The sequence below is a fragment of the Ixodes scapularis genome, unplaced genomic scaffold, assembly GCF_016920785.2.
Source record: "Ixodes scapularis isolate PalLabHiFi unplaced genomic scaffold, ASM1692078v2 PGA_scaffold6__148_contigs__length_123643588, whole genome shotgun sequence".
NCBI lineage: Eukaryota > Metazoa > Arthropoda > Arachnida > Ixodida > Ixodidae > Ixodes > Ixodes scapularis.
The window spans coordinates 110,640,310-110,661,963 of NW_024609881.1; the positions used below are offsets into that span (position 1 = coordinate 110,640,310).

General features: G+C 46.2%; 2 protein-coding genes across 4 annotated transcripts in view; one reads left to right on the forward strand and one right to left on the reverse strand.

The window, feature by feature from the left end:
* Nucleotides 1-4,887: 4,887 nt before the first annotated feature.
* LOC8037019 (centromere protein X) lies at nucleotides 4,888-10,495 on the reverse strand. The gene is made up of 6 exons (XM_029981205.2): nucleotides 10,338-10,495; nucleotides 10,145-10,196; nucleotides 9,932-9,985; nucleotides 9,709-9,740; nucleotides 9,592-9,648; nucleotides 4,888-5,034 (listed from the first exon to the last, which is right to left on the reverse strand). The coding sequence occupies exons 1-6, from the start codon at nucleotides 10,464-10,466 to the stop codon at nucleotides 5,017-5,019; spliced, it is 342 nt and encodes a 113-aa protein (XP_029837065.2). The 5' UTR covers nucleotides 10,467-10,495; the 3' UTR covers nucleotides 4,888-5,016.
* A 224-nt stretch (nucleotides 10,496-10,719) lies between these two features.
* Nucleotides 10,720-21,654, forward strand: part of LOC8037020 (PRKCA-binding protein) — a 29,535-nt gene continuing 18,600 nt past the window's right edge. The window contains exons 1-6 of one of the 3 annotated variants that reach the window (XM_029981202.4): nucleotides 10,783-10,899; nucleotides 12,216-12,336; nucleotides 15,108-15,219; nucleotides 16,531-16,659; nucleotides 20,382-20,448; nucleotides 21,122-21,211. In XM_029981202.4, coding sequence (XP_029837062.1) covers nucleotides 12,245-12,336; nucleotides 15,108-15,219; nucleotides 16,531-16,659; nucleotides 20,382-20,448; nucleotides 21,122-21,211 — 490 coding nt within the window. In that variant the 5' untranslated portion in view covers nucleotides 10,783-10,899; nucleotides 12,216-12,244. Of the gene's footprint in view, nucleotides 10,900-11,207; nucleotides 11,272-12,215; nucleotides 12,337-15,107; nucleotides 15,220-16,530; nucleotides 16,660-20,381; nucleotides 20,449-21,121; nucleotides 21,212-21,654 lie in introns of those variants that run through there. The other 2 variants (XM_029981203.4, XM_029981204.4) reach the window with 2 other exon arrangements.

Here is a 21,654-nt window from a genome sequence, read left to right on the forward strand (position 1 = left end):
AAGCGCGGTTCAAACAGACCCGGAATACAAAACACCGCACCACACACGACGAACGTTTCAGCTCTTTTTCGCATCGCCCTGTTGCACCAAACCAGAACGAGATCGCCGAAGTCAACGCCGCGCTGTCGTGAACCTTGGCTTGTGGTTGCGCAATCGTGGACCCTGTGACTCCCTTCGCTTTCAAAGCACACACGATGATTACGAATGGTACTTTCCGTCTTCCGGGAACATCACAGGGGCACTTCTCCGGTCACGTCTTCACTATGTGCTCGCAAACTGCAAAGCTCTATGCGAAGCTTCTCGCGTCCCGTCAAACCAAAACAATAGCGGCGCCATGCGTACTTGCCATACTTGCCAGATTTTCTCCGGTCTAACAAAAACAACGAAAGCCAACCGGCTCTTGCTTCCACCGTACATCGGCGTTGCGCTTGCGCCGTGGCCAGATCGCTTGCAGTTGAAGCAAAAACGAAACCAAGTGCAATGTCACGCGTTCACATCGAGGACACGCTTTTTATATTCATTTTAACTGTTTGGAACGAATAATTAGACCCATGACTTTATTTGTGGTGTGTAAGAAACTATTATCAAGACCAGTAAGCTAAATACCTCGTTTTTAAATACAAACATAGGCGACATGAGGGAAGCCGCATTGCCATCGACCAGAAAATGGCGGCGAGCACGGTAAGAAGCGCGGGTTACGCCAACGTCCTGCGACGTGGCGCAATTGCTTTTGGTGCATATTTGTCTCCGAGACATGTTTCTTTCCGCGGCATTTGTCTCGACGGTCCTTTCTAGGTGTGTCCCCAAGCATTCCGGTGCTTCGACAGCCGGCAATGCCGCGGTCGTCGCCGGGGGCGATGCGTGTTATCGAGGTCGGCTACACGGTTATGCGTGTATGACCGAACCAAAACACGTTTTTTACAACCTCGCATGATTTCTGAACGAATTATCCGTTACTGATCGTGTAAAATTATGGTAATTTGTGTAAATGGCGTGTTTTTCACCCCAAATACTCGCCAAATACACGGGACTTGCTAACAGTGTAGAGCAAGAAGCTCGCGCTTGTAGCCTTTTCTGCGGTACATCATAAGGTGAAACAGAGTATAGCAGGCGGTGAAGGCAATGGCGGCGCTACTTTCGCAGGATCCTGCGTAGAAGAAGAGGCCGAGGATGTCCGGTAGCGGTAGCGTGGCGCGGGCGTCGACTCGCGGCTAGGCCCCAGGCCCGGGGCCGGTGCCGGCGGCACCAGCTTCGGCCCACGGGCACCGCGATCCCCACAGGGCCCACATGAAGCGAGCCCCGGCTCCCTCGGGCACCACCACACGCCAGCTGACTCCGGAGGAGCAGCGGCAGCAAGCGGCCCTCAAACTCACCAAGAAGGACAGGCGGGCTGTCTCGGGGTATGCCATCTGAATGGACAGCGTCTGCCGTTCACCGTTTTTACATTAGAGAGCTTTAAGGAACCGTTTTTGCGCATCCGATACGGTACGAGAGGCCCTCCGGTAGCCTTCTGTGAAACGGTGTATGTATTTGCAAAAACGATTCCCTAAAACTCTCTCTTATGGAGTTCTAGGGACTCTCTCTTAGGGAGTTTTAGGGAACCGTGCACAGCTGTGGCCGCTGCAGTGAATACTCCCCATAGGGTCGTCCGCGGTTAATCGTAAGGTGAAAAGAAGTATGGCTCTCGCACCGTTTTCCAATACAAGTCTCGCACCTGACGTCTTCGCGTCATGCTGGTGGCCTTTCTTGGGCTGTGTTCCAAATCTTACCCAAATGGATCCAAGTTTCTCTGCCGAATCGTATCACGTGATAGCATACATTGAGAAACGCTGGACGCGGGTAGGTTTAAGAACGCCAACGGTACAAAACCCTTACCCTGGAGTAAGATCGAGTAAATTTTGGAACACGGCCTTCGTGTTCTTAATTGTCGAGCTTACTGAGCACCATAATTGAGTGCGGTGTTCAGAGCGCGGCCTCGGAACGAAGCCCCCTCTTATCTTCTGAGAAGAACAATAATCTTTGTGGCGTGCAATGCACGTTGCGGAAGCGTTGTGGAAGCCCGTTCTAAGCCCGCGCTAAGCAGCAACGGACGCAACTATGGCCGCCAGCGGATACCACTAGCTTTAGATATCTACTGCACAAGGTATACGCGCTCAGCAGCAAGACCACCACAATGTCCGCCGATATGAGGTCAATGAAAGCTATTAAGAAGCCTTCTAACGGGCTAGGGGCCCGTTAGAAGGGTTCAAGAGCAACAATGGCTGTCTGGGCGATAACCCCTATTTTGGACAGGTAAACGCTTGCCGTATACCTTCAATTCAGGATGTCGACAGTTCGCATTTGTGATTACCGAGTGAAGTTCAGAGTTCACCGATGTGTCATGTGTCACATAAAAACACATCGTGTACTGCACGTCATGGAGCTAGGCCCGTTCACACAGTACCGGTCGTTTGCTCAGGTTGCGTTATGTTACAGGAGCTTGCTTACGCCGTGAGCTACCGGAATGTCTCTGCATCGTACGCAGTAGTGGCAACCAGTTTAAGGTGTAGCTTCGCAAGAAACATACAAAGCACGGATGTCCTGATGACTCAAAACGTGACGTAAAAAGAACCTAAGCAAACGCTCCTGCGTGCTTTGGGCCTTCCGTGGTGCAGCTGGAACGCGTTTTCGACTGTTCCTTTAGCCGCGTCCTTAAACGCGGTCCTTCAATTTCTGCCTGATGACGTCGGAGAAGTGTCATGTTGTTGCCGGTCGCGATCCTGGCGGTGTCGTATAGCAGCGGTGGTGGTTGTGACAGACGCTTGTAATTCCTCTGCATGTCGCTCTTCACCTTCCATGGAAATTTTGGCAGCCAGGGGGTTGGAACGCCCGGCGCGATGAAATCGCACACTCGCGTTCTCTCGTGTCTTTTTTCCCAGAACGTCTACGCCCAACCGCTAGGATCGCGACATCCGACATGACGCCCCGTCTTAGCGTGACGTCATCTGTTGGCACTTATGAACCACTTTCAAATTCCCAAACACACCAGTCGCAGAAGTCCCGAAGGCAGCGCAAATGGAATCTGTAGCTGTTCTGCACGCTGCAGACTTTTTTTTATTATCATTGATTGTTGTTTGCAGGCAGGTTTCCTTTTCTTCCAACACGGTGGACAACGAGGGTTTGAACAAGAAAAAATCCAAGTGCTGCTGCGTCTACGTCAAGCCCACTAAATTTGGAGAGTCCGAGGAAGAAGACGACGATGAGTGCGCCAACTGTCGGGGTCACACCAAAGTGCGTCGCAAAGACGGGAGTCTCCGCAGTCCGCCGCCAGAAGGAGCCCATGGCGGCGCCGGCCCCAGCAAAGGGAAGTGAGGGCAAACAAGGACTGAGCACAGAAACCGCGAAAAGTTCCTCGCAACTCCGGATTAGCTACTGCGCCGGTGATGTACTGGACAGTTCCAATGCTACAAGTGTGAAGATTCCCTTCAAAGACCGTTGGCCTACAGCTGCTATACGATGTGCGATTTCTGGTACGGTGCAGCCCCAACACGGGAAAGCGACGGCAAAGAAGTTGTCAGAGTACAGACACGTCGATAAAGTACTGAACATTTCCAACGCAACAAGCGCGAATTAAGATACCCTTTAAAGACCGCGGCCTGTCTGCTAGGATGCGTAACTTATGGTATGGTGGAGTATCCAGCACGGGAAAGCAACGGCAAACGAAGTCGGCTGAGTACAGAAGCGAGAAGGTTCCTAACCGCTCCGGATTTGTAACAACGGCTCTAAGTGCAAATATATCCTTCAAAGACCGTTCGCCTAGTTGCTGCGATGTGCGACTTCTTGGTATGGTGCACCTCGCAAATGATAAAAGCCTCAATTTCTCCATGACCCACACATATTGTTTTTGAACCTAATATTGACTGTTAAACCGGTCCGACTCAACAAAATAACAATCTCCTTACGATGCACAAATTTCAGCCAAATAACAACAATCCGACGATTAAAACCGATGGTTCGGGACTAAAGCGAATGCCCGCCCCTTGTAGCCTACGGTTAAGAAAATCATCCAAGATGCACGATCGGAGATTTACAGCAATTGTCATTGCAGTTGTCGCAGAAAACTCTTGGTCCATAGGCGTCAATCCGTGCTCCGAGCTGAACACCGTGACAGCCGGACACAACGGCTTGTGAGAGTTTCAACAAGCTTTTGACCTAAGCCAGCACGTTCTACGGTACTCCACTTCGGCATATGTTCCTTTCTTTTTTTAGTATTGCTCACGTACCACTGTTAATGCACTAGGACAGCTATAATACTTGTTAATGGATACCTTGTGGACATGGAAATGTGCATCTTGAACGATTTCACAAATTAGAAGACAGATACTTGTTTGGCACAAGTGATATTTATCAGTGGTGCGCTTTATCGTGATCTTGTATGTGCAAAACCAATTCACATGATAAGATAGTTTTGAGCAGAAATTTCGTCATCTAATAAAATTCTGCACCATAGCTTTTCCTAAATGGAAGTAAAACAAATTTAGTTTCACACGTGCCTTATGTTCGTCTCTATATTCTGTTTCATACTTAGCGTGCAACGCTGTCAAAGCTACTGGCGCGAGAGTGGGGCTTGATCTCGCTGATCATTTGCACGCGTTCCCGCGCAAACAACACCATAGATGAAGCCACGCGCTCGCGCCAGTAGCTTTGACAGCGCTGCACGCTAAGTATGAAACAGAGTGTAAGTACCATTTGTCCTTTCATTCGTTGAATAAATTTAAAAACATTAAAGTGTTTTTCTTTTCTTTTCTTTCACCTGGGGACACGGGTGAATGATTCAACGAAAACCTCCATAGAACTGCTTCCACCAGGTATAAATACACTGATTGCAATAATACAGAAAACGTGCAATTATGCGCCTGCAAAAATATTGCATCGTTTATTCGACTAAAAGAAAACTTGTTTTACTTAAAACTATGCATACATGAACTCCTAGATATCTCATTCATCAGGCCCTCGGCATGATTCGGGTGGACCTGTTCAAGGAAAGTCCAGCATCTGAAACGGAATTCAAAGAAGAAAACGAATGTTGCACTTAGACTCACTAAATGAGCTGCGCTTAGAGTATCGGCACTCCGTTCCCCAACATTGTTGTGGGCGCCGCCATTTTGGCTTGTATGCAGTGCAGGCGCAACTGCCGATCGTCATGATTCAAAAGTGCGACTTCCTCAGCATTAGGTTCGGTGTTAGGAAGGTCATGTAATATTGCTTTGCTCTGTCGCGAACTGTTTAAACATTTGTGGAGGGCAGAAAAGAGTTTCCTGTGATTTCAGATAAAGCTTCAGATAACTGGCAACTAGAGCCACTAAATAAGCTGCGCTTAGAGTATCGGCACTCCGTTCCCCGACATTGTTGTGGGCGCCGCCATTTTGGCTCGTATGCAGAACAGACGCAACGGCCGATCGTCATGATTCAAAAGTGCGACTTCCTCAGCATTAGATTCGGTGTTAGGAAGGTCATGTAATATTGCTTTGCTCTGTCGCGAACGGTTTAAACATTTGTGGAGGGCGGAAAAGCATTTCCTGTGATTTCAGATAAAGCTTCAGATAACTGGCAACCATGCTTTTAAGCCACAATATGGCCAAGTGTCGTTACTCTGAAGCGTAGCTTATTTAGTGGCACTAAGCTGCGCTTAGAGTACCGGTACTCCGTTCCCCAACATTGTTGTGGGCGCCGCCATTTTGGCTTGTATGCAGTGCAGACGCAACTGCCGATCGTCATGATTCAAAAGTGCGACTTCCTCAGCACTAGATTCGGTTTTTAGGAAGGTCATGTAATATTGCTTTGCTCTGTCGCGGACTGTTTAAACACTTGTGGAGGGCAGAAAAGCGTTTCCTGTGATTTCAGATAAAGCTTCAAATAACTGGCAACCATGATTTTAAAGGGATACTTCAACGAAATTTGAAATATTCCCGTCGTGTTCAAAAATAGGTTGAATATGATCCACAATATCTGTAAATGATAATCGCACGTTTGTATTTTGAGCCTCCCCCATGGCTGTATTTTTCGTTATAAACGGCCCACTCTGGCAAGCGCTCGGAGAAGGCCCAGCGGAGACCACGTGACATCCAACGCAATCGTGACGTAGGTCGCCTCAGGATGAGCAAAGCTACGGCGAGGCTGACGTCGAGAGGATGGCCTAGTCGTTCCAGCCACCGAAGCGGCTGCTTTTGTACGAATTTTGAGTGACGGGTTAATCTTCTGTAATCTTGTAGGGGGACAATAGCGACTTCTGCGACACACAAAAGGCATTCTCAGGAAGAGGGGAGTTCCTCCTGCCCCTCTTCTCTCGTCGTGGCCAGAGGCGAGAAAACCTCCGTCACTATCTGTCAAGGTTCCTAGACGGGCATTACAAGCGAGGCGTTGGCGACATCCACCAGGTGCTCTTTGCCAATCGTTTAATTCGTTTTAAAATTCTTTTTCGTGACTTTTTTAACAAGAAATTGGTATGTTCGATGTGATGCTGCTCCTTTGAACACATATAGACAAAAAAAAAAATGAGCGCCGCAATTTCGTTGCAGTATCCCTTTAAGACACAATATGGCCAGGTGTCGTTACTCTGGACCGTAGCTTATTTAGAGGCATTAGTTGCACTATCACTGCCAAAACACAACACACGCCGCGCACGCGTCATCTGCGCCAACATGTCTGTGCACTCGTTCGCCAATTCTTCAATAGTAAAGAGGCCCGGTCCGTAGCCTCTATACAAATGAATGTTAGTTAGCGGGCTTCCCCATTTATGCTGAAGAACAAAACATTCAGGGGTTTTCCACGAAGAGGTGAGACGTTTGTAATCTGCCAGAAATCTTACGCACGGCCAGAATAAGGAGGGTTCAATTTTTCTGATGTGGCATTGCAAGGACGCTCGAGGCAGCTCCTGTTGCTTCTAATATCCCCACAGCGTGAACAGAGGTAGTTAACTGTACAAGTAGCGGCGTGGTGTTTTGGTGGCGCCCCTTTATGGTTTCCTCTCGTGACGTTATTACCTTGCGAACAAGAAGTTCGATGGTGTTTGTAATGAGCATGGTGGAAGCTTGCAATCATTGCGCTCTCAAAGGAACACTGCCAACACCGTCAAAATTGAAGCTCTTCCCTTACTCTTATTTCCGTCGATAAGAAATCCTTCGCTGACGTCATAGTCAGCATTCGGCCAATAGTGGAAGGAGCACGGAGCACGTGGAGCGAAAGCTCGCGCTGCACAACCCATGAATCCTGGGTTCAACCCCCCCCCCCCCCCCCCCCCCCCCCCCTCCCTGCCCGTTTCGATCTGGATGAGCATCGTACCGGCGTGCGGTCGTGTATCACTACTGCGTGATGCACGTTAAAGACCCCAGGCTACCGGTTGTACTGCAATGGCTAAATTTCTCATCTACAGCTCATCTACGGAAGTTAGTCAGCTCATTAAGGCTGACTAATTTCCGGCTGTATAAACATACGTACAACACGACTATTATTTTACGATGCCATTTGGCATTAGGATGTAACTTGTAGGGTTCCGTATTTCGGGAGTTTATTTCACTTCGATTTCAGGGGTGTTTCTATCGGGACTTTTTTTATCTCGCAGGTTCAGGGTTCAGTGTTTTTGGGGGCAGTTTTCGGTGTCCGACGAGAAATCGGGGCTTATATTGATGAAAATAGGACAAGGGTGTGAGATTTCCAAACCACACAGGGACATGCACGTGAGCTAAATACTTGGAAAACGTCCATGGTACTGATAAGAAAAGCGAACGAAATAAGAGACGCGATTCTCCCTTTGCCCCCCCCCCCCCCCCCAAAAAAAAAAAAGACACTATAAAAATTAGAACAGTTTAAGGAGGCTTGTAATGTGGGCCAAAAGAAAATAAATCTTAAAATTTCTTCCCGTAGAGCTTGGTGTTTTCTTAATCAGCTTCAATTCAGGGGTTTTCGGTTTTGCCCTGATTTTGATAAAAACAGGCTCGGGGTTATTTTTCGGTGCTTATCGGTATTTACCAAAAACACGGAACCCTTGTTTTTATTTTTGGTGTTTATTTTTCTAGCATTTCATTTTTTTTTATTATTTTTTTTTTCGGGGTTTACTTTTTTACATATTTGGTGGTTTTCCGTATAATGTTTTGGTGTCGGAGGAAAAAAAAAATCAAGCTTTACCGGGGCTTAATATGACGCGGAAATAGGATTCCCCCATCCTCGAGCTATTTGCACTTTACCCGAATACTTCGAAAACGTCCCGGTAGCGATAAGAGAAGAAAACGAAATAAGGGGTGTGGCTCGAAGGACTTCCAGCCTCACGGAAAGTTTAGTGAGGCTCTGTTCGAAGTTATCACGAAATAAAACAGCACGTACAATTTTCTTCTCGTAAAACTTGTTTTTTTTTTTTCTCCTGAACAGCTTCGATTCTAGGTTTATCGGTTCTCCCAGATTTTGATAAAACCACCTCCGGGGTTAATTTTCGCGGTTTATCGGTATTTGAGGGAAACACAAAACCCCATACTCATTTTCATCCCAAAAAACCGATAAAAAAATTAAATAAACCTACAAAAAGTCCGGCTTTTTGCGGAGCATTAGTGATTTCCTCCGTCATGCAGAAAATTAGAATATATGTAGGTGCGTTTTAGATTAGATACGTGTTTATCTTATCAAAATATACACGCTTCAAACGCTAAGAACATCGCTTCTTCTTCCGACAACCAAATCTTGTAAGGACTATACTTTTCACGGCATATGACCAATGTGCGAAACTTCCCTCTTTCTTGAAGTGAAAGTGAGTATAGATATAAATAACAGCTTGAGTTTTTTTTTGTTTTTACTTTATATTGAAGTGTTTTAGGGGATCGGCGGGAACCTCGTATAAAATCTCGGTTGAGGTAAAAACTTTCATAAATGCAACTATCAGTGCAAAGTGACGTCACAATAGCTCTATCTACAGCCTATCTAAGGCGTATCCCTGGCGGTTCCGTACATATGTAAGTTGTACCTACACTAACGCAAAGCGTCGTTAAAATAATTTCTTCCAGATAACATATTCTATCTACAGCCTACCATGCTGCATATTCACTGGCGGCCAAACATGAGTGCGTAGCTGCTCAGGCTATGGATCAGCGCGTACTGACGGCGAGCTTCCAGTGTTTCTGCAACGTGCATTTCATATACCAACAAGGCTCATGCCCAGTGAACAACGCTTTCGAATACGGCATCCAGTGAGTACTCTTTTATCGGCTGTGTAGATTGGTATCATAGTTGTGTTAGTATTTTCACTGAGCAACTCACGTAACCAGCCCTTCTAATTAATTACTTGCAAATCCCATGCATAAAAAGTTTATATATATTTATTTCATCATATCGACTGGAATCTAACAAAATGCCGCCCCTTTCCAGCCTATGCTCATACATTCAGTAAATTAAAAAGCAATAGGGAAATCTGATTTTCAATCAATGTATCGTGCTCCACAGACCAGAAAGAGCAACTAGCGAAGTAGTCTTTCATTAATGAGTAATACTTCATTTACGCTCACGCCAAATCAAATGATCAATTGCTCTCTCGATAGTGCATCTTTATCACAGTCATACAGATCTTACCAACTGTGGCAAAATTTTCTCCAGGTGCTCCAGGGTAACCTCACGGTCCCCCTGCAGCTGTAAAGAGTGACATTACTTGAAGCCTTGCTGCACGTCGGTTTGTTTCCAACTCCTTACCTTTGCTTGCATGGCTGCCCTTGCGGCACCCTCTAAACACGTAAAAAAAAATTAAAAAAAGAATAGGGAGCATTGAATTAGAGACAGGCTAAATACCAAGCTATTCAGCTGCCAACTTCACAGCGTAATTGGTGCATTCGAGAAATGTAGCTTCTTTGTGCCAACTCCCGACAAAAAAAGAGGTGATGTAGTGATTAACGATTTGCCACTTATATCAACTTACCATGAGCCAGAAGCCTAAGGATTTCGCATGTGAGTTTGAGGGCTTGTGCATTCACTAAAACAAAGACACACAAGTATTTAAATGACACAAATCATCATATGTTTTATTTCTACACATGGTGTACGTGGGAATGGTGGAATATTTACATCATTATAAATTAGTTGTGAAACATTGCTACCGTTATAAGCCAAAACATCGGAGAAAGGGACTCACTTTTTGTCTTCTCGTCTTGGAAACCCATCAACATCAACTCCTGAATCGTTTTCTGAAAGAGAACGACGTGCAATTTGTGAGCAACTGAATTTAATCCAGCAAATAGGTGGCTGCAAGACCGAAGATCTCTTGCGGATTTCACGGTTGTGCGGAATAAGAGATTAAAAACGGGCTCAACACCAGGATCTTTTACCGTTTTGAAAGTTGGAGTATCGTAGAGGGGCTCTATATCTTTGACGGCCTCTTCTTCTGTCATTTTTACGCCGATTTCCTTGTGTCTATCCATCGATGATCCCGCCTTCGCGTCGGCGTCGTCGGCCATGTTTCCAGTTGCCACAGCAACGGCACATAGTGGCCAGCTGAAATTTTCTGTTGCTCTCCTTAAAGTAAGAATTCGAGACTCACTTTTCAAAACCTGGCCGTCACAAATAATTAATAATTTTATAATTTTTCCTTCTTATGAGCAATTACTATAGATGTTTTTTGCTAGCTTTTCAGTAATTTGAAGGAAAAAAAATTGTGACGCGTAGGGTTTGTCAGGTGGCCGAAGACAGCAAGATTGGCAAGATCCCAATGGCCGGCGCGCAGCCGGTGCTTCAATCCTTTCAGCAGTAGCATCAGTGTTCGAAAGCAGTGCGGAGTTCCTAATCGCGCTTCGTTTGAGGCGCCTTCTTTTCTCTTATTTATTCCGACAAATCGCCGCAGTTCAAAATGTTGGACCTCGAAGAAAACTGCTATTTCGAGGAGGACAAAATGTACGTACTACTACCGCTTCCCCACCCCTTGTATATTTTCTTCAAACTCGCGCGATGCTCTGTTTCCAAACGGAAACGACTTATCGCTTTTTCGCTGACGCATTTGTTCGGCCCAACCCTCGAAAGCGTCTTAATTGCGGAAGCCCCTTTTCCTCCAATCGCTCGCCTTTCTTTGGCGTGATCGGTTCTGCCAGGATCGCCTCTGCGTGGCACGAAACGCGACAGCTGGCATCGTGACGTGCCGTCAGCTCACCTGCGGTACTCTCACGAAAGCTACGCTTTATATTTTTTCGTCGCCTGCTTTGGTGAAAAAGAAAAAAAAAAGTGTTCTTTATTGTGCGTAGCTGTAGCGCAAGCGGCTCACCGCGCGAGGCAAGTTGATTGTTTTTTCTTGTGTCGTTCTGAAACTGCATTCAACGCGTTCGACTTTCCCGCACTGCACCCCTGCTTTGCATCTAGTCGTGCTTCTAACTCGCGACGTGTTTGTTTCTTCGCGTGCCGAAACTTGCTCGTGCCATATGGATGAGTGAACGAGTGTGTTGAAAACAGATGGGATAGCGCTACATTAAAAACAAAGAGTGATGAAGCGTCAGGATAAGCACTTCCTTTCTTTCTCTTCTTCTTTTTTTGGTTAGCTTGAAAAAGAAGTCAGTTGTGTGTAGGAAGGAACCATGGTTTGTTTAATACTTGACGTGCGAGGCGAGCGAAGCTACAAGCATGAGCCCTGTTGCTTGGTAGGAATGCTGGTAGCCCGGATGTCACGACATGCAGAGGGTTGTTATGCACACACTGCTGAAGACACGCTTTACATACCCGTTGTGTGGCGAAAGCAAAGCTCTCCTTTGGGACAGCTCTACCCCTTCACAGCTTCTACGTCTTGCACTACTTAATGGGAACGAAGGCTAAAGCTAGAGACCGTTACATTCTAATGTTTACACATCTGGTCGCATGATGCACTGGAACAATTCTAATTCTTCTTATTGAATATCCCTTTACACATTTAAAATGAACTACCAGGGTGCGGTGACGCTCTGGTCTTCATCTATTTGCTCGCTTGTTCGCCGATTGTATAACTATTGCATGACCGTGCAAAAGCATCCATGCTGCATTGAGGTGCCGTGCAGCGGTGGACGCTTGCTCCACGGTTTATTTAAACGAGACATGGCTGTGCTTCTTTGCTCGTTTGGTTGCTCGACTTCGTCTTTTTGTTTGTCTTTCTTTTCTGTTGCTCTTGTGCAAACGCGCGTATACGATGGTAGCATGTTTCCCTGCGTTATCGCATGTTTTGTGTTGACGCCATTGTTCTGCCCCCTCAGCGGTGTTGTGAGCGCTTCGGGCGCTAACGATGTCTGAAGAGTGCGCCTATCGACGAATACCCACCGAGGATCCAGACGACTCGTCGGATCTTTACCGTATCTTTATGATGGAGGATCGCATGTATGTTGTCCCTTTGTTTTCCTCGTGTGTTTTGCATTTTTGCCTCTGCATCTTCAATTCTTAGGCTTAAACCGGAAGCTCTTGCCGTACGGCTCTCTCGAGTCACCCAACTATATTACAAATGCATTATTTGTTTTGTAATGGTGTGTTCTACAAAAAGGAACATGAACAGGGGTTCGATTAAACTATGTCACATTCACTCGGTTAACTTCCGCACTGTTTATAAGCAAGCCTCATGCAACTGTTTTCTTGTGGTGCGTGCATATAAGTAATCAACGCCGTTTATGCAGTGAGAATGGCAGACGGTGAGGCTCAGAAAGTGTTTGTTTCAAAGAGTGAAATCTGCACTGGATTTTAGGCATCTAGAAGTAGTACAAGCTCTGCATTGCTGCACAGTTGTTTGCGTGAGAAAGTTGTCTGCCTCGTTATTTTCTGGGCTTTCCCTAAATTTCTGTACTTGGCTAGATTCCTACTTTGTGGAGAGGAAAGTGTGTGAGTCTTGTCTATAGACAGTGTGATGATTCTTAAGTTGATTGCTGTACTTTAGCACTGTCTAACACTAGACGAGCATCGCATGGCAGCCTCGCTTTTGTGATCAGGATGGTTGTAAAGTACAGTCATGTCTCGTTTTTGCTCGTCAATCAAATATCTCCCTCATTCAGCAAACTTGCTTTGTTGGCCACTTCTAAATTTAAGACATCTAAAATTCGAAGACATTAAGAATGTCTGTGACCAAAGTACGCTCCTTTTCATCATTCACTTTATAGATATCACTCTCGCTTGATTCCTTTCAAAATATAACCATAAAATCTCCCTTCTTTTACAGAAAATAAAGCTGTTTATGACGTTCAGGGACAAAGGATAATTTTTTGTTTAAATGGAAACAGCTAGGTAGGAACATTAACAGCTGTGCCAGCTTGCAGGAGTGGTTCTAGATATGAATGTCACATGTGCAATCATGACACGACTGTGCTCTTACATCTGCACTGTCATGCAGCCAGGCTGCCATGCCATTGCAGTGGCTGCAAAGTGCGTAATCAAATGCTTGCACTGTTAGTGCTGTAACATCCAAGATGAACGAAATGAACTATCAACTCTAGAAGTTCTTGAGTGAACAGTCAATTTAGTTGTAAGCAATCAATTACCGTATCTAGTAAAAAAAAAAAAATTAGGCAACCTTTTTCGGGTAAAAAGCCTGCACGTGTGTCTACCTTTCCACACGGTATGGGAGAGGGGCAATCACAGCAACTGATGAAGGAAGGCAAATGAATATTGAATAACTGATAACACTTGTACCCAGGAACAGTGACTTGAACCTAAGTTCCAGAAGATTGACATTATAAAGTGCGATTTGAGCTTTACCGTTCATTCGCCTGAATTCGTCACTTGGATGACAGCTCCACGTGCCTTGTGGGAAAGTGGACATGTGGAAGTGAACATTGCAAATACTTGATTGGAATGCGAGATTATTTTAATATTAAAGTAGTTCATAAAAGTTTTATGGTTGACAAGCTCATTGTTCCAGGAAAACCTCTTATAAGTTTAACAGAAAAAAAAAACAAAAAAAACTGAATGAGTAGTAGTATTACTGGCATTTCATATTACTAGCATGGACAGTATGAGCTACAAGAACCCTTCATGCCTCTTTAGCATACCTGTCATGCCTGCCCTTTCTTTGAAGAAGCTTTGGTTCAAACTAGTTTAATCTAAAGCAGGAACTCGAAGTTCAGGTCCGATTATTTAGATTCTTTGACGAATTGAAAGACAATAAAGCGTGTGGGGAATGCAGGCAGACAAGAGGCCCTGTCGAGTGTTTTAGCAAATATCTTTTGTGGGGTTGGGATACCGGTATTACAAGCTCACCACAACTTGGCTTCAATGTGTGGAAAAGTTTCTGGTGAGTTAAATGCTGGCACAGGTGCCCGCACAACTGAGAAATTGAAGATACTGGTGTGACAAGGATTAATGAGAAAAAGAAACAGATTACCATAAAAGGGACTGAAGGTCACCTGGATTTCCCTAATCCAAGCGAAGTGGTGAGGTAGTCAGAAAACGTATCCCAGCTAAAAATTCCCATTAAATCCAATTGGAATTCTAACTGGTTTTAATTGGAACCAATTGGTTTTAATGGGTTCCAACTGGAAGCACACTGGCCAATGGGTCTAACCCATTGGAATTATTTTTCCAGTTGAACCTGAATGGGTTTTAAATGGTTCCCATTGGTTCTCGTTGGCAGTGACCAATTGGTTGTCTAAAAATCCAAGTGGTACCAATAAGAAATTTCCTATGGAAACCTAATGGGAATTTTCAACTGGGCATACTATTGGACTAGTTTATGCCGCTAGCTTCATAGAAATATGACTATGATAAGGAAAAGTGTTATTGCTTTTGTTGGTTCATTTCATGTTATGTAACATCAGTCTTAATATGGTTCACTGCTTGTTGTAGCATAAAGCATGCAGTGGAAGCTCCACCTCCAGCACAAGCCAAAGCATGATGAAGTAGCCAAAGCATGACAAGGCAACGAGCATGTGCTGAAGGCAGGGCTTTTCCTGAAAATCGTATGTTGCAAAAGACTGCAGTAAGCAAACATTGTGGCAGGCTTGTTGCAGGGATGCAGGCATTTGAGGTATACTCATTTAGTGAAATCACTGATGTAGTAATGATTTAATTCATAAACCAGCTGTATCGGAAGCGAGCTATTCAGCATCTTTTAAGCCACACATTGATCCGACAATCCATTGAGTAATGTTTGGTGACAATGCTGCCAGGGGCATGACGGTGACCTCTGGAAGTGTGGTGATCCAGAAAGATGACAGCAACCTCATCGGCATCAGCATCGGGGGAGGAGCACCGCTCTGTCCGTGCCTCTACGTGGTGCAGGTGCGTGAGGGGGGGGGGGGGGGAGGAGAGGAGCGGTCTTTTTCCAGTCATCATCATCATTATATTTATTATTATATTTGAGTGCCCCAAAACGACCAGACGGTCTTCTGTTTGGTACACCACCACAAAAACACAGAAAGCCGGAAGCAAAATTCAGAAAGCCGCACACGTGTTCTCAACACACCTGATCAACAGTCTGTGTTCAAGTGGTAACACTGGTCTGAGATCTTTGCTTCTTGTTGCTTTAGATATGATTAGAAGTTGCATTTGCAATCGCTTCCAGTGCATTCAAATAAATAAGAAACCGATAGGATCTTGGGCCAGAAACTGATGGCATGTCGCGAGGAATTATACTGGGACCACTTCTCTTTAATTTCAACATCAATGACACTGTTAATATTGGTAACAATGTAAGTTTCATAATCTATGCCAGAGTTTCCCAACTTTTTGGCCAAAAGGCCGGACCACTCATCAATGGAATTGTTTAAAACGAGTCACTGGTCATATTATCGTCGAACACTGTGTTTATTTTGAGATTTAATGACGGATGCTTGAATCTGGTCACCTGATTGTGTCAACTGTGTTAATCTATGTATAATGATTGTTCATTTTAATTTTCCTTCCACTTGCAAATTTTCATCATTGACCTAGATTTTGTTTATTGTTTTCTTCTCACTTTATCGCACCCCCCCCCCCCCCCCCCCCCCCCCCTTTCTGTAATGCCTTTGGGCACTGAAAGGTATACTGAATAAATAATAAATAATTAGGGAATCTGTTATTGTCTCGAGGACCGGAAAATGAATAATTACGAATGAAAAATAAACCTAATAAAAAATCCTAAATCGGTATCTCAACACATAATAGAAAGTTGGAGTGGAAAAACAAACATGAAAGACGTTTGGAAATCTCTGTAATACGAAATTAGAATGCCGCTTTGAGGAGAAAGAGGGGAGGGTGTGCCCCTCCTCCTCCATGCCCTCCCCTCCTCCTCCCATCTTCTCTTTCCCTCCTCATTCTCTCCCCTCCCCCTCTTCTCCTCCTTTATACTTTCCCCTCCCCCTCCTGCATACCCACCCATCCTCGTCCATTTGCCCGAATGGCTGTCCTCCTCCAACCCGCTGCCATCTCCACGTATCGAAATAGAGACCTTTCCTCTCGGGATGCTTTTGCCGCCCTCTGCGTGTAACCGATTCTTGTTTGCGACTGCCCGATTCACGAATGCAAGAATTCCCTTTATCCCGTTCTCTTACGCCGAAATGCACCGTGACAGAAAAAGGTGCAGGGCTATAACTGACGCGGGACGTCGTGCAGGTGTTCGACAACACCCCCGCCGCACGTGATGGCACGTTGCAGTCGGGCGACGAGATTGTGGGTGTGAACGGCACGCCCGTCAAGAGCAAGACCAAGGTGGAGGTGGCCAAGATGATACAGAACGTCAAGGTGCGTGATCCGCCGTTGTCTTGCCGAGCGCCGTGTCAAGAGACGCGTTTCTGGCCGCATGTGTCGGCGCCAAAAACAGCAAGGGTGGCTATTTGAGCTCCCCGTGAAGGCTCTCATTCCAGTACAAGGTTTCAGACAGGATAGTCAAAAGCATGCAGAAAGATTTCGCTTGGTTCTTGTTTTATAATCCGTTTCATCTTACAATTGGGTTGTAATGGACACTATGAACCATTTCAACTCGCTTGTCGGTGTAGCACGTGACTACATGCTACGCGTGTCGCTGCGTCCTTCCCGGAGGTTGCGTGACACGCACGTGGCAAGGGATCGGATTCGGTGGCTTGTGGCATCTTCTCTGGTTCGTCGTAAGGCTGAAACAGAGTAGAGTGCCAGTTAAATGAGTGTTGGACCGATAGTCATTGACCGTATTCTGTGCAAAAAAATGTATGGGTGGTTTCTTAGTCTCATTTGGGCAATGTGGGAGAGGCCTGGAGTTTTCATTTTTTACTATGGAACTCTCGTAAACAGGGAACCATTGACTTAGAAAATGTCTCATCCGAGCTGGGTGCGTTGCAAAACAACAAACTGGAACTACTTCTTTTTTTTTAGGGGCGAAGCTACTTAGGGGCTAGCCATGTCCGTATGTCCGTCCGATGCCCGGCGTCGGGTGCTCGTGCTCGTGAGGTCGCATGCTCACGTGCTCATGAGCACGTGAGCCCGTGCTCCAGGGACGGCGCCAGGATCTTCATAATGGGGGGGCAGTGGGGAGGCGAACCAAAATGGGGAGGGGGGAGGGGGGGGGAGGGGGAGGGGCGGTTGCTTTGAGGTGCTGTCGCCCACGGGCTTATGCAAGATAGCTTATGCGGTGTGCTCATTGAAAAGGGAAATCCGGAGACAAGAGGAGGAAGACGGGGGGGGGGGGGGGGGGGGGGGGGGGGTATCACAGCAGGGACCTCTGCCCCCTGTGCTCAGCCTCAGAACCAGGTTTTGCTTCCCTTTCTGAGACAGTCCGGAATTCCCCATGACCTCGACTTTAAGTAAGCTCCCCTTCGTTCACGTTTCCGGTCTCCGCTGAACATAAGCACCACAGAGCGGAATACGGAGGAAAGCCAGCAGGCGTCACAAAGGGAAGCTGCTTTTTCTAAAGCGCTTGATAGCTTACTCGCCCGCGGTTAGGGAGACATGAAGGCATGCTACCCGCGGTACGACTTCCAGTGGCTGGAAGTTAATAGAAAAACAAATAAAACGCATGAACGGCTCTAAAGTCTGGACACTCGTTGCACTGGGTCTTCAAGCCGACGTCGTAGGCAATTATTTGTGCACAAAGCTGCTTCATCTTGGGGTGGCAGAAGAAATTTTAGGGGAGGCGCCCGCCACCCCTCGCATCCCTTTGGCGCCGTCCCTGCCGTGCTCATGTAGGGCATAAAAAAACAAAAAACAACCGCATCTCCACGTGGTGAATGATGTTGATTGGGGCAAAGCTCTGGTGGTGCTTGTCTGCGTAGACGCTGAGCCGCAGCATGCCGAGCCTTTCGTTCGTTTTCATCTGTGTCAGAAAGAGAATGTGTGGTATGGAACGTGGTTATATACGCATTTGAGCATTTGACCGCAGCGTGACATCGATGAAAACGAACGAAAGGCTCGGCATGCTGCGGCTCAGCGTCTACGCAGACAAGCACCACCAGAGCTTCGCCCCAATCAACATCATTCACCACGTGGAGATGCGGTTGTTTTTTCCTCGCAGCAGGAAATTTATTTTTCAATATCTTACGGGTTTTAATGCTACATTATTATAGCTGCATCTAATGAAACAGACATTTTTGGGTCAAAAACGTAATGTGGTTGTTTTAAAGGAGCCCTCTAACGATATTTGAGCTTTCGTGCTTTTTATAGTATTGCCTTATTAGTTATTATTATTATTATTTGCTACAAAATATAAGTGCGTTGTATCTTAATTTGATCAGGCAAAAACAGTGCAACGTCTGATGGTGCTCCAGTGTGTTAAAAACGAGCGGTTGGTGACGTTTCATGGGTCGACTTTGCGATTGGCAGCGTTGGAAAGAGATGTCAGAATTCCTTTTATGCAGGCTAAAAAAAGCGTATCACTCCGTGAAATATCGTTATTCTTTGAAAAGGTAGCTTTATTAACGAGAAAAGCTAAAGAAAAAGAAAGGAAAAATGTTTCATATGTTTAGAAACAAAAAGATTGAGGTACACCTAAGCACTTCTTATGAGTTGTGAATGCGAAAGCATGCAAGCCGCTCGTCCTCTCCCTTTCTTGTCTGCTGCGTACTTTCCGTTGGCGGTCAGCGCGTGTGCTCCCCTGGGCACAGTGACCTTGGACGCTCCGTGTTAACGCCGCGTTGATGGAGACTCAGCACCATGGGGTGAGCGGTTGTGGAAACTGATGAGCGTAGCGGCCAATAGGAGCCCTGTCGACGCGCGCCAGCTAATGGGACCGAAGGAAACTAGGAGCCGTTTTCGCGCTTCAAACTGATGACGTCAGCCCTCTCCATAAAGCAATCAATGCATTCGCACTAAAAAAAAAAAAAAAAAAAAATTATGAAGACGCCCCCCCCCCTCCCCCCCCCCCCCCTTCACAGGACCGGCTTGCGTAAGCGCCCCCCCTCAGCCACATTCAGGAATCGCCATTCGGTATGTCGAAACAACAGACCCAGTGGGACACTCATTTCTGCGAAGGAATCCGCTGCTCCAGCCGTGTGTCGTGCGCCAGCTGTTCTCATCGGTCGGTTTGGCGTCCTCGTGTTTCTTGTGTTGGTTTCCACATCAGCGTGCTCCATTGAACGAATTTGCGCATGCTTCAGTCGTTATCCCTAGAAGCTTCATAGGCCTAACGAGCCGGACTCGCTTGCGCCGAATGCCAGCAAAAGCTCGAAGCTGGATGACATGCCAAAGGTAGAGAGTTAGTTAGAATTCGGGACGACTTCGTATATAAGCTACGTACGATCACGTGCTTGTCGTTGCCACTCAAAACAACAAATGCCAAGTGTCGATTCGTCCGAACAAAAGCCGGCCGGCGGATTCGTGCCGAGCGACTTCGACTGGCGTCGACCTTTGTGCGATATTCGTGAGAAAATAAATGCTTCTTTAAACTCGTGATCTCCATTATTCTATTTCTTTTTTTAGCCTATCACGGTGCGGCTAACCCCTGACCTTAATCGCTGCTTCGATTGCACCAATTTCACCGATACCAAACGGGGGAAGCGAAAGAAATGAGCAGAGCGCACGAGACCGCACGGACACAGTTTCGTCGGGCTCTCCTTGGCCGCGGCATAGCAGACGACGCCCGCATGATCGTGATCGGGCCTGCACAATCGTGATCGGAGCCTGAATCTCGGACGATGCATGGGGCGCTACGGCGACGATGCATACTCGTCCTCGGCGCAGCAGCCACGAACCTAACCCGCAGCCGATTGGCCAGCCGCCTCGCCCCAAGCCTCCAATCGATCAATTGTCCATAACATGTCACAGAGCTTAAATGTTTTGATTGTTTTTCGTGATCTTTAATTTTCTCGAAACACCCAAAATAAATTGCATTTCTCAAAAAAGAAAAAAAATTTTTTTTCCTCCCTGTTTTTACGTTTTATGAGCTTTGTCTCGGAGCAAATTCCAAACCAGCCCAAAAATCGTTAGAGGGCCCCTTGAACTGCTTACAGAACTGTTCCCTTCTGTGAGCGAGAATACATAGAACTCTTTTGTTGCAGAAAGAAGTGGTCATCAACTACAACAAGTTGCACGCCGATCCAAAGCAGGGCAAGAGTCTGGACATTGGTCAGATTCTTCTACTCATTATGGAAGTCTTCTAGAGCTAGCGCTACAAACTAATTTGGTGCAGCCTCAATTACACAGTTGATGTTTCCCGGTATATTCACTTTTTGTTTGGGTCACTCCAGCCGGAGGTTGCTTTTCAAGTTTCTCAGTAGGCAGATATGTATTGTTTACACCCATAAAAGTGTCGCTACATCATCTAGTCGTTGATGTTCAAACGAAAGTTTAGAAAAAAAAAATTATTGTTAGTCACAGTCATATTTGTAATTTTTTGTCACAGTCACAGTCATATTTGTACTTTTTACTTCCCGCCACTTTTGTGCAGTGCTTGTCAGTGCATAGGTTCAAGCCCTCCTTCCAGGCAGGGGAGTGTACGAATATATATCTGAGATCAATCACAGTCATGCCGCATACACAGCCCGTTTTCTAACTTCGTTGATGTAATATAAAGAAAAAAGAAGAGAAAAGGTCTTGCTTGTGTTATAAGCATGGTACAGTTCTATAATTTTATTAGGGTCGCAATATCTTGGTTCGATGCAAATTCAAACCTACAACTGGAGCTGTTTTGTGTACTGTGTATCGATATTGGCTAGAACAAGCTTTCAGACTTCAGAGCTCTTCTGAGGTGCCTTTGGAGCCGTGGCAGTGATGCACTGCCTTTTCTGCTACGGTGCAGTGCTGAAGAAGGCCAAGCACCGCATTGTGGAGAATATGAGCTCGACCACGGCAGATGCATTGGGTCTCAGCAGAGCCATTCTCTGCAACGGTGAGCTTGCTTTGTCCGTACAGCATTTTTTTCCTAACAGAATAGACATTTTAAAAAACTTCGAGCCATAAGAATGTCTGCTGCGATAGCTTCGACATGAAAACAAATTTCCCGAATCACTTGCTCCGAACTTCGTGAATCGAAGGCAACGTACCGTAAAATTGCGTCAGGACATCCTCCCCTGGGAGGTTTTCCATCCCTTTTTTCTGGCTAAATATCTATAACACGAAAATTCAGAAACGTCGCCCACCCTCCCGATTCCTGCGGGACAGGAATCGCATCAACCGTGCGATCTGCCGTACCGGTACATGGGACGAGCGAGTTCGTGGTGGGTTCACACGTTTTTGTCCCCTATCTGCGCACGCGATATCGGTTCCTGTGACGTGCGAGTTTATCCCGCGCGTTTATTGCATTGGAAAACGCGAGTCCGTTGCGTTCGCGAC

Bases quoted from the DNA above. Each gene is read 5' to 3' on its own strand.
- LOC8037019 (XM_029981205.2), bottom strand. From the start codon at position 10,466: ATGGCCGACGACGCCGACGCGAAGGCGGGATCATCGATGGATAGACAC. The intron at 10,197-10,337 runs GTAAAAGATCCT...GTTCTCTTTCAG, and splicing joins ATACTCCAACTTTCAAAACG to AAAACGATTCAGGAGTTGAT. The intron at 9,649-9,708 runs GTAAGGAGTTGG...CACTCTTTACAG, and splicing joins GGGCAGCCATGCAAGCAAAG to CTGCAGGGGGACCGTGAGGT.